The following is a 12,947-nucleotide window of genomic DNA, read 5'->3' as shown; positions in this document are numbered from 1 at the left end:
ATATTAACAAAGACCTTTGACCTCTTTCAAAAAGATTTTTTTTTACATACTATAACAGTGTGTGTTTCACGTAGGTGAAAAAATTGAGAGAATAATGTAAATTGCTAAGAAAAGTAATAGCACGCCTCTCCTTGAGAACCAGTATTATTTTTGATATCATTCATGTTTGTAACACAAACAAAATGGGATAAATATTTTGCAGTTTATTACTTAGGGTTAAGGATCTAAACAAGCCTATAATACTAAATAATTCAGATGTCTGCTTGAATAACACTTATAATTAGTTCAAAATGAGACATAACAGACTGTGTTTACTTTGTACTGTAGTTTTTGAGTAGCATGACATAGCATTTTACATTCACGTTATGTCATAAGGGGGCGTGGCTTTAAGCTGCAGCTGTTTTTCTGTAGGGAAAATGTGGGTTTGGACATGCACCTGCAGAGACTGAAATTTCACGCTGCCATTAAATTACCTCTGACTAAACAGCAACAAGTTATGAGAAACACCAGCTGCGCTTCCCTGACATTTTAGTTCCTCTGGCTTTGGAACATTTCACAAAAAACAAAATAACTCAGAGTGAGGGTGCAAAAGCTACCCGTGACAATTAATAACATATTAAGTGGACACTTTACATCCACTGCAGGATTGATCTGTTGCAGCTGGACTCTGAATGTGAATGCAAGTGATGACATGTTTTGTTTAAAGCATGTATAATAATAACAAGCCACAAAATAACATGTTTATGTCTGTATTTCAGATAGCATCTTATTTATTTTGCAAACTGTGTTTTGTTTCCCATTTTAACTAACATTGTTGTCTTTTCCGTCCAGTTCTACACACTCCCAGAAATAAAGGTACACAGATGCTGCCAGTGAGATGGAATTGTGGTACAGATTTGTACTTTCAGGTACACTGTAAAAAAAACTTTGCTGCCTTAAAATTTTTTGTTAAATCAACTCAGATTTACGAGTCATGTCAACAGAAATGAGTTGTCACAACTTATAAAATATAGTTGAGAAAAGTCAACTTAAATTTATAAGTTATAACAACTCACCTGTAGTTATAACAACTCATCTCTAGTCAAGATAAATAATAGTTAGTTGAAATGACTTGTAAATCTGAGTTGATTCAACAAAAAATTTTAATGCAGCAAAGTATTTTTTACAGTGTACCAGTGCGAACCTCTAAAACACTAATGGGTACCTTTGAGGTACCAATATGCACCTTTAGGTATGAAAGTGTACTTTTTGAAAAGGTGCTGCCTTGGTACAAAGTTTTATGGCCTTTAGTCCATGAACACATCTATATGTTTTTATATTCGTAAACATCATCAAATTTACTTTGAAAAGAAGAAGAATTGAATAAATTGTATGCAATGTTAATTTAATTTAATGCAATGTTACAATAATGTTTGCATTTATATTTATGCATTTTATAGGCAGTTGGCAGACACTTATAACCAAAGCAACTTACAGTACATTCAAACTGGGAATTCCCTGGGAATCGAACCCACAACCTTTGGCACTGCTAACACACAATCTCTCCCAACAAGCAAAAAAAACATGCCAATTGGGTAAGCACATTTTTCTTGAATTTAGTGTTTAAGAAAAATTTTCAAGATTTTTTTGCTTACCCCATTGGCAGATTTTTTGCTTGTTTTATGCACAAAATCACTTAAATTTGATATTTTTGGTCTAAAAACTAGACTTATTTATTTTCTTGGGTTGTTTTTCTCATCAAGAAAAAGCATCTTTATTTAAGAATATATTTGCAGTGTAAAAAATAAATAAAAACTTTAAAAATAGTTTTTTTAAGTTATGTCAACTTATCACAATTGACTTGCATAACCAAGTTGTTTTAACCTCACACATTTTTTCTTTAATCAAGATGCATTTTCTTGATGAGCAAAATGACCTAAGAAAATAAGTCTACTTTGTAGACAAAAAAAAATAATAATAATAATTTAAGTGAATTTCTGCTTAAAACAAGCAAAAAATCTGCCAATGGGGTAAGAAAAAATGTCTAGATTTTTTATTGAAATAAGTGCTTAAGAAAAAAGTTACCTTATTTCAATTTTTTTCCAATGCACTGCAAAAAAAAAATTTTCCAAGAAAAAAAATTCTTAGTATTTTTTTCTTGTTTTCAGTAAAAATATCTAAAAATTCTTAAATTAAAATTAATTATAAAAAATAACTCTAGTTTTTAGACCATTGGCTGATTTTTTTGCTGGTTTTATTTGTATTTTATATATATATATATATATATATATATATATATATATACACTCTAAAAACAAACGGTGCTATATAGCACCAAAAGTGGTTATTTGCTCGTAATCATAGAAGAACCGTTTTTAGTGCAATATAGCACCGGTGAAGCACCTGTGTTGAACCAAATAGTGCTATGTAGAACCATATGTGGTGCTATATGGCCCCTATTTGGTTCTACACAGGTGCTTCACTGGTGCTTCACCGGTGCTATATGGCACTAAAAACGGTTCTTCTATGATTACGGGCAAAGAACCACTTTTGGTGCTATATAGCACCGTTTGTTTTTAGAGTATATATATATATATATTGCTTGCTTGTTTTAAGCACAAATTAAAATCTAAACTAATTTTCTTAGGTCATTTTGCTCATCAAAAAAATGCTTTTTAATTTAAGAATTTGATCAAAAACAAGAAAAACTACTAACTTAGAAAGTAATTTTTTGCAGTGTACACAAATTTTTATCCAATCAAAGTAATTTTTCCAGAATTAGAATATCCCTTCATATTTTAAAATATGTACAGGACAGAAATACAGTCCATTAATCATTTTATGGCATCTTTAAGATTGCAAAAAAAATCTTGCAAAACATTTAAAAGTGGCAAAACTGTTTCAGTGTTTGTCTGTTTCACATAATTTGGCAGATTTGTTTCTGCACCAACACAGCAGATGTTATGGATTTAAGTGGGTCAATTTGAAGGCTGTGGTGATTCACCATTGTTAAATGTTGGAACCCTCTGACAATAATGATTAATCCATATACTGTCATTGCCGGTAAACTCTAGAAAACTATTTTACCGTAAGCCCCGTGTTCAGGCTGCGTCTGCACAAGCCCATTGATGATGAGACAGAGCAATATTGCCCACTTCTGGTGAGAGGACGTGCCTGCTGTTCAGAATGATAGTTTCTGGAAAAGTCTAAAGCCACGGGCATTCTCATCCTGTGAATCACTGCGTCAACATCATCCAACCTCTCGGTATATAAACCTATCAGGGCAAGCACAGTCCATCTGCAAGAAATAGACTGGATCAAAACAAGGTACGTCCAAAACAGAATAACTTGATGTTTTTAGTTTGCTTATATAAATTTGATTTATATGTAGCATTTTGTATAATTGTTTTGAGTGTGTATATTTATGCACATCATTATTATTATAAATATATAAACAGAAATATAGATTAAGGTGGTTAATATAGAATTGCTTTGCATTTATATCTGTCAAATAATTTAAACAGATCCAATGACCCACTGGTGCAAAACGTAAACAAATGTGCAAAATTTTAATAATCATGAGACAGCATACTGTATATATAATCCTAATATTTTCAGAATGGCAAACCTAAATTATGAATTATACTCTGTGCTGTTTCAATGCAATGAGTTTTCTGGGAGAAGTTGTATTGATTTTATCATTGCAGAGAGGAATTTGTCTCGCAGCCCCAACCCAATAAGTGAAGTTAAGCCAGGTCAACTGCATCGAGGACACATGCTGTGCCCTAGCATGATATTATTAAATAAAGCAAATCCCCTCGACCCAAAACAAAGCCATCTGTGTGATATGCATGATAAACAACACATGCAAGAGAATTATAACCTTGTTCAAGAGAGAAAAACATCTAAAACTGGGCAGTTTCATAAAAGGTCTGTGAGATAAGAGGCAAGGAGAAGATTAATTCAAGTAAAACAAACGATAAAATTACATTCTAAGAAATAATAAGATAAGATGAGGCAAAAATCTGGATCCTATTTAACTAAGCTGTAACATTGTGCAGGGAATTGTTTCTTACGTAATGGCTCCCAGTTTTATTTTGGCCGAGTTGGGGTTTCTATGTACATAAACCCAGAGTAAAAGATTTGTCTCACCAAAGCCCATTCTCTGGAAAACCCAGGCCTAGCTGAAACGTTATGATGTTTACCTAGACTCTTCTTCAAATAACTTTATATATGAACTAAACAGCAGCTGGTGTTGAAGAACATTGACATTTTAATGTTTGGAATTATTCAACATGATTCAAAGCACAGCTTTATTAAAGAAATGGCTAAAGGTTAACCTACTTGGAAACACACAAAACTGGGATTACGCGTTGTCTGAACAACCATTTGAAGTCTTTTGCAAAGAGGATTGTTTTACAATCCTTGCAAACAGTAAAAGGGAACATATAAAAGCTTAGATATAACATTTGCATTGGTTTTGCTATTTCAGTTTTATTAGTTAAAAAGATAGTTCACCCAAAAATTAAAATTTTGTCATCATTTACTCACCCTCATGTTGTTACAAACCTGATCTACACAAATTAAAATATTTTGAGGAATGATTAAAAAACAAACCGATCAGAGGCCCCATTGGCTTCTATAGTAGGATAAAAGAATACTATGGAAGTCAATGGGGCCTCTGATCGATTTGGTTACAAACATTCCTCAAAAAACGTCATTTGTGTTTATTAGAACAAAGAACTGTATACAGGTTTGTAACAACACAAGAGTGAGTAAATTATGACAGATTTTTTATTTTTGGGTGAACTATCCCTTTAAAAGAGTGAGTTCAAAGCCATAAAGTTAATCAAATTTTTGGTTCTCCAATTAACATTTTAAGTTCAAGGTCAAGTCTGCAGAAAATTACAAAAAAACTTTTCTGCAACAGAAAGGTTTTGTGGATCTCAAAGGTTCTTTATGAAACCAAACTAGCAAAACCTTTATACAATCTCAGAAAAAAGGTCCTAATATGTACCATTTTGATAGAGATATGTGCCTTTTAGGTACCAGTATGTACCTCTAAGGTACCAACTGAAGTACCAATATGCACCTTTTAGGTATAAAAGTGTACAATTTGAAAAGGTACCGCCCCAGTGTCAACTATTCTTGTACCTTATTTTTTAAGAGTCTAAGGCACCGACCATATTATTAACAGCGTGGGTTTGCAGTTATTTGTACTTACACTGTCAGAAAAAAAGTCAAAATATGTACCCCAACTGTCAATAGGGTGGTACCCTTTAAAAAGTAAAGCTTTGCTCATATTTGTACCTCAGAGTTACATATTGGTACCAATGAGAGCTTATTAGTACCTCAAAGATACATATTAGTATCTTAAAGGGGGGGTGCACGATTTTGGAGAAACGCTTTGGAAAAGGGAGGTGGCCAAGTACCAAAACACACTTGTAGCCAATCAGCAGTAAGGGGCTTGTCTACTAACCAACAACACCGTTGTCTGGATTGCGTATGTGTGGAGCATCAAAAGAAGGTCCAGATTCTACTGGGGTAGGGGGGTGTTTCTGTAGGTGAATTTAAATGTCAACATTGGGTTTTAGAGATTTTGCACCCCCTCTTTAAACATATTGGTACCAAATGTACATATCTGTGAATGTTATGTTACATATTAAAACCTTTTTAAGGGATATTGCCCCAATGACAGTGTAGAGCCCCCTTCTCCAAATCTTAGCCTGGAGGGCCGGAGCACTGCTCCAACCCTAAGTAAACACACCTGAGCAAGCTAATCAAAGTCTTCATGATCACTAGAAAATCACAGGTGTTTACGTTTAATTAGGGTTGAACCTAAACTCTGCAGTGCTCCGGGTAAGATTTGGGGAACCCTATAGCAGAGTCACTTAAGTTTACAATAACTTTGAGCCACCCAAAACTTTCTGCCATTTGTTTCAGAGTATTGAAGTGCATCTAAAATCTGGACACCAAAGATGAAGATCTCATGGTGTTTATTGGGGCTTTCCCTCCTCTACCTCAGTGTTGAGTGTCTGCTGCCCCCTACCAAAGAGGATCTTAATCGTAAGTCTGATTTGTTTTGTCCATTAAGATGTTTTGTGGTTGGCTACTGGAAAAAATATTTTCTTGTGTTTGTACAGAGATCTCTTTGACTGGTGAGAAGTACCTGGATAAACAGATTGAAAATGCCATCAATGGGGTGAAAGAGATGAAGAATGTGATGGAGAGATCAGGGGAGGATCACAAGAGGTTCCTGTCTGAATTGGAGAAAACCAAACGACAGAAAGAGGTCAGAAAGACAGATTAAAGCCTACTGGGGTGGAAATGACATATAAATCGATTATGAAATTTGTTGTCAATTAATTTCATTATTGCTTAGTTGGTCTGGACATTTAAATATGTTTTACTATTTAAAAGCTGCACAAACTTTTTATTTAAGGCTTAAAATAGCAAATTCAAAAAGATTAGTAAAACTCTGTAGCGGTATAAGGCTTTTAGACTTTTAAAAGTACACTACGTAAATATCCCAATTTAGTGCCTTATTTAGCTATAAGTGAAAAATCTAAATGAGTAAATATTTAAGTTTTTTATTTGATTAGTCGATTAATCGATTATGAAAATATTAATTCGTTGCAGCCCTTAAAACAACATATAATCTAAAAGCAATAAAATATTTTGACACATTTTGCAAAATATGACTTTCTTACTGAGTATTTTTATCTTGTTTTCAGTAAAAATATAAAAAAATTCTTAAATTAAGATGTATTTTCTTGATGAGCAAAATGACCTAGGCAAATAAGTCTAGTTTTAAGATAATACATATAAACTTTAAGTAAATAAGTGCTTAAAACAAGCAAAAAAAAATCTGCCAATGGAATAAGAAAAAATTTCTTGAAATAAATATACTTTTTTCATAAACCCTTAATTCAAGAAAAAATTTCTTAATCCATTGGCAGATATTTTTGCCAACGAAGTGCTGCATGGGGTGTAAAAAGCTCTTCTGGGTGCTCTTTGGATGCAAGGGATAATTATAATCAATTTATAAGAAAAATCCAAGGCACTCGAATGGTGTAGAAATAGTACAAATAGATAAAAATAAATTGAAAAATAGAAAATAATAGAAAAAAATAGAAAATAAAAAATAGATTTTAATATTTTCCTAGGTCATTTTGCTCATCAAGAAAATACATATTATTTTAAGATTGTTTTTATATTTTTACTATAAGACAAAAATACTAAGTAAGAAAGTCATTTTTTGCAGTGGAAAAGTTGAGCAAGACACAATAAAAAAAAACGTATCACGTTACAGGTAATTACTATAGTAAGAACAGTAAATGATGCATAATTACATGCATCTAACCTTACACCAAACCCCAACCCTATAAGTACAGTAAGTACTAAGTTATTACTTAGTATTAAATGTGTATTTACACTGTAACAAGGACACCATAAAATAAAGAAACCTGATATTTTCTCTGATATCATGACTTTATAAGCATGCTTGACTGCCACTTTGTTTCCTTGGTAAACAAGTATGCAATTTTTTTTAGGTATTTATATACAAATGTATGTAATGTGCAGTATCACACAATGTATGGTAAACTGCTTTATGATTATTTATCTCTTTTAGACTATCATAATGAATATTTTTAAGTTGGATTTTAATAAAATGTTTAAATACCAAAAAGAAAAATGACAATCTGTAAGTTTTAATAAAACTCCACACATAAAAGTGTCTCTGAAAGAAAACAAACTATACTATGGTAAATGTTATAAGTTGGATAAAAAAAAAAAACTTACTGGTATGCCTTATAAAATTGGTAACGCCAAAAATTTTATGTTTTTCACTTTAATTGAAAATTTTAAATGGACAGTAAGTAGGATTTACCCCCATCTAGTGGTGAAATTGTATTTTGCATTCAAACGAATAGTGCTCTCTAGCGCCTCACTTTTCCAAATGCGTGTTGCAACTAGGGTAGCAGTTATGATTTTTAAATATTTTAGGTGTTACCAATTGAAGTAATTTTTAAAAGTTTTTACACTTTATATTTTCTAATTAAAATGAGAATTGTGTTACCAATTTAAGTGAGCTTTTTAAAGGGATAGTTCAATCAAAAATGAAAATTCTGTCATTATTTACTCACTCTCATGTTCGCGTATAAATTTAGTTGTTCTGATGAACACAAAGGAAAATATTTTGAGGAATGTTTGTAACCAAACCATTCGTGGACCCCATTTACTTTCATGGTATTCTTTTTTCCTACTATGGAAGTGAATGGGGTCCACAAATGGTTTTGTTACAAACATTCCTCAAAATATCTTCCTTTGTGTTCATCAGAACAAAGACATTTAAACAGGTTTGTAACAACATGAGGGTGAGTAAATAATGACAGAATTTTCATTTTTGGGTGAACTATCCCTTTAAAGGACAAGTTCGGTATTTTAGACTTAAAGCCCTGTTTTCAGATTGTTTATGGTCAAATAGAATTGTTTTGACTGAAATTTCGACATTTTCGGCTGCCCTGAGAATTTTCGCTTGTTTGTGTTTCAGCTCAGACCTCTACAATGGCTTTATAGGTGCACTGGAACAATCCTTCCTAAAATGCATTAAACTTTCGTTTACAAAGACGTGAAACTCACCGAGTGGTCAGAGTTTCTCGTCTTTGTAAACGAAAGTTTAATGCATTTTAGGAAGGATTGTTCCAGTGCACCTATAAAGCCATTGTAGAGGTCTGAGCTGAAACACAAACAAGCGAAAATTCTCAGGGCAGCCGAAAATGTCGAAATTTCAGTCAAAACCATTCTATTTCACCATAAACAATCTGAAAACAGGGCTTTAAGTCTAAAATACCGAACTTGTCCTTTAAGCTTTCACTTTTTACAGTATATTCCAACTTTCAGGAATTTTTTTATGTAGGTTATAAGTTTATTTTAAGTGATGGTGGAACATTTTTTGTGCATCCTGGAATCTTGACTTTTTTTCTTGCAAATTTTTCATAGTATGCCCTAAAGACGGCCCAGGAAATGGAAGAGAAACTAAAAGATGAACAGACAGTGTGTAATGAAACCATGCAGGCTCTGTGGGAGGAGTGCAAGCCCTGTCTGAGGAACACCTGTATTAAATATTACTCTCGCACATGCAGCAGTGGAGCCGGCCTGGTGGGACGACAAGTGAGATATCATTAATACCTGCTAAAAACATCTCCAGGAATCCTTATCCCATCACAATATCATAAACCATCTCTCTTTGTCGTCTTTTCAGCTTGAAGAAGTCCTCAACAGGACCTCTCCCATGTCAATCTGGATCAATGGGCAGAACATCGAGACTCTGGTTGACCAAGATCAGAAGCAGACCCGAGAATTCGAGGACCTGGAGGAACGATACACGGAGGTTGCCGATGGAGTAGATAACATCTTCGCCAACAGCATGAAGGTGTTCGACCACATGCGTGCTTTCCACCAGCCTTCTTTTTTTCCCAACCCATTCCGTATGCCCAGCATCCTTTCAAGACCGGATACGACAAGCAGTCGGTTCGGTCGTGTATACAGATCTACATTGCACCCCATCCATGATCCTGATTTTCACGGCTTTCACAGCATGTTCAGCCCCATGATGGACATGGCAAGAAGCATGTTTGGATCACTTGGGCCCTTCATGGGAAGCGACATGGAGGGTAAATCAGTTTTGCACCTTTTTTCTGACAATGTACAAAAGTTCAACAAGTATTAAAAAGTACACTTTTATATACCTAAAAGAGGTACATATCTGTACCAAAATGGTACATATTAGGACATTTTTAAAAGCTAACGTCCCAGTTACAACTTCTGTATCTTTCTTTCCAATATTGTGCAATACTTAAGGAATAATTGACGACGGTCCATTGAATTATAAGAAAATAATGCACACCCAAGGTGCAATGCGGCACGACGCAAAGCGTAGTGCTGTTACACCGCGGGTGTGCATTATTTTCAAATAATTCAATGGACCGGAGTCAATTATTCCTCTTATACCACGGTTACCACAAACATTGCTCTGGTGCGACATTTGAAAAGTTAGGTGTGCGGTTATCAGAAATTAATGCATACCTACAGAAAATTTTTCAACTAATCTGAATACAGCATTCAACAGACCCGTGGTATAAAGTTATATAACATCTAAAATACTATTTGTTTGCATAAAATTTAGTATTCATTCATTTATCCTATATTCGCAGATAGGAGAACTAATGAGGATGTTATCATAACCAAACCGTTTGGAAACGATAGGATGACCTGTAGGGAGATTCGTCGCAATTCTGCCGGCTGCATTAACTTAAAAGAAGAATGTCAGAAATGTAGAGAGATCCAGCACATTGGTAAGCGTAACATTCAATATACTCATTTCATTTCAATGTTGACCTTCAACCTCTAGGTTTTGAAATGATGCCCCTCTCTCCTTAGATTGTTCTGGAAAGCGGCCTCTGGAGGGGCCCATGAAGGAAGAGCTAGAGAAGGCTCTCGCCAGGGCTGAGAGATTCACCCAAGAGTACAACACTCTCCTGAAGCGATTTGAAGACCAGATGTTCAACACGTCTAGTCTGCTGGACCTGTTCAACAAGCAGTTCGGTTGGGTGTCTTCTTTGGCCAACCATACTCAAAACGAGGATGGATTTTTCAAAATACAGGCTGTAAGTCACATAATTGAAATGATAACTGATACCAGGGTTCCCACACCTTAGTTAACTTCAAATTCAAGGACCTTATAAGGACTTTCCAGGTCCAATACCCTCAAATTGAAGGACTAAATGTGGGGACACATTTCAAATGAGAGCAGGGTTACATCGTGTTACCTTTAAAGATCAATTGTTACAGTTCCTTTTCGAGGGAACTTGCGCTGCATCACTGCGGTGACACTTTGGGGACGCCTCCAGGGGTAAGTGCGTCAAATGTGTATATCAAATTCAACCAATGGTGAGGCTTAACGACAAAGACAGGGTGTTGTGGGAGCCAGGAAGTATATCGCTATCTGAAATATTGACAAAGACGGCATTGCAGGGACACAGGAAGTATGGCAATGGAGACGCATCGTCTCGTTCCCTTCTCAGGGAACAACAGTTACATACGTAACCCGAGATGTTTGATGTGTCAAACACAACTATGCAAAAAAGCATTTTGGTATGAATCAACATTCGCATACAGAAGATATAAGCATTTAAAGCAAACAGTTTAGCACGTGTGCTTAAAAAGTCTAGAATTTTTATGATATTATCCTACACTACACAGGGAATAATATGGATTTTTTTCTAGAAAACCTCTTGCATAAAATAGATTCAAGGCAAGCACTTTGATTGACCTGTATCTATGTATTTTCAAAAACTTTCCAGGGCCTTGAATTATTTCCCCAGATTCATAAACTTTCAAGGATTTCAATGACCTGTGGGAACCCTGTGATAAGTACTGAAAATATGGCTGTAAATATTTGTTTGAGAGTTTAACATACAGTATGCTTAAAAGTGGAATGCTGGCAACCATTTTAGCATATCGACATTAAAAGTGTTTTACAATTCCATAGAAGAACCAATGTTGGCTGAATGGTTCCTTAAAGAACTTTAACATCTGAAGAACCTTCACAAAAGGTTCATTGTATTCTTTAGATTATTTAAAAGTAAAAAACAAATGGTTCATTAAGGAACCTTTGACTAAATGGTTCTTTGAGGAACCAAAAATGATTCTTCCAATGCATTGCTGCAGAACGTTTCAAGCACCTTTATTTTTTAAGAGTGAAAATGCAGATCTCTCAGTCATCCGTATAATTTCATGTGCAGGTGATATCAAAAGCCACAGATAATTCTGAGAATGCAGCTGACACTAATGTGTCAGTCAAACTGTTTGATGGTCCAGATATGAGCTTCACGGTGCCAGGAGACATTCCCTGGAGCGATCCCAAATTCTCAGAGGTGGTGGCACAAGAAGCCTTGGATCGCTACAAACAGAACACTATGTGAGTGTTTACAATCTCCTTCTGTTAAGCAAAATACATTTTAAGGCTTTGCAACATTTCAAGTTTTTAATTGTGATCCTACCTTAAGCGGTATCCCGGACAGGGCTTATCTTAGTCCCAGACTAAAATGCATGTTTGATCTGGTTGAATACATCTTATAATATATCAGTGCCATTGTTATGTGTCAATATGCACATCTGTATGTTTTTTATTTTTTTTGTATGGTGTGTTTCTTAAAAACTACTTTATTGTCCTAATATAACTTAGGCATAGGATTATCATAGCCAAGGATAATTATTAAATACATCCTTTCTTTTCAGAATCACAAACTAGATGTTTTTGAGAATGGGTACTTCCAGAGGAGAAGAGCTTCGCGAAGAGAATTGGAAAAATCCTTCTGTATTAGAGTTATCCCAAATATTGAGAGATATTTTATTCATGTAGCTGGATTTCTGTTGTCTAGCAACACTCCTGCTGTCATCCTGCGTAACTTCAAGAGACCCTACAGAGATTGTATGGAATATGTGCTAATGAACTTGTTATCAAATATAAATTGTCAAATACCAATAAAACAAACAAAACTACATATTTGTTCACTCATGATTTTAAAGGTATTTGGGGGACACTTGCCAGCAAAGCAATATAATTTTTATTCTGCATTTTTCCATATAAACATTAAATGCTGTTTGTACTCAAAAAGTCAAGCAATCATGACTTTAATTTTGCTTTTTGGATCCGTAACCTAACTATATTTGTTGATTTAACCTATTAACTTACATAAACCATAAACTAAAAAATTCAAGTGCAAATAATTTAAGATTATCACTTCAAAATGCCATGAGGAATACCAAAAAAATAATTCAACATTTTCAGGTGTAAGAATAACAACTGACGGGACATATAAACCAGTTGATGATCAAGTTTTGCATGCTTAAAGGGACACTTTTTTGAAAATATGCAAATTTTCCAGCTCCCCTAGAGTTAA

General features: G+C 34.4%; 1 protein-coding gene across 1 annotated transcript; it reads left to right on the top strand.

The window, feature by feature from the left end:
• Window positions 1-3,150: 3,150 nt before the first annotated feature.
• Window positions 3,151-12,546, top strand: clu (clusterin). Its single transcript, XM_065256205.2, has 9 exons — window positions 3,151-3,306; window positions 5,923-6,045; window positions 6,123-6,271; window positions 8,983-9,153; window positions 9,245-9,656; window positions 10,197-10,337; window positions 10,423-10,649; window positions 11,787-11,962; window positions 12,283-12,546. Exons 2-9 carry the CDS (start codon window positions 5,958-5,960, stop codon window positions 12,293-12,295), a joined length of 1,377 nt encoding a protein of 458 aa, XP_065112277.2. The 5' UTR covers window positions 3,151-3,306; window positions 5,923-5,957; the 3' UTR covers window positions 12,296-12,546.
• The last annotated feature ends 401 nt before the right edge of the window (window positions 12,547-12,947 follow it).

Source organism: Paramisgurnus dabryanus, chromosome 12, assembly GCF_030506205.2.
Source record: "Paramisgurnus dabryanus chromosome 12, PD_genome_1.1, whole genome shotgun sequence".
In the NCBI taxonomy this organism is placed as follows: domain Eukaryota; kingdom Metazoa; phylum Chordata; class Actinopteri; order Cypriniformes; family Cobitidae; genus Paramisgurnus; species Paramisgurnus dabryanus.
The sequence above is the reverse complement of the archived record's forward strand: the minus strand, read 5'-3'. Positions and strand labels throughout refer to the sequence as shown.

Bases quoted from the DNA above. Each gene is read 5' to 3' on its own strand.
- clu (XM_065256205.2), top strand. From the start codon at position 5,958: ATGAAGATCTCATGGTGTTTATTGGGGCTTTCCCTCCTCTACCTCAGT. The intron at 9,657-10,196 runs GTAAATCAGTTT...CTATATTCGCAG, and splicing joins CATGGGAAGCGACATGGAGG to ATAGGAGAACTAATGAGGAT. The intron at 10,650-11,786 runs GTAAGTCACATA...TTTCATGTGCAG, and splicing joins GATTTTTCAAAATACAGGCT to GTGATATCAAAAGCCACAGA.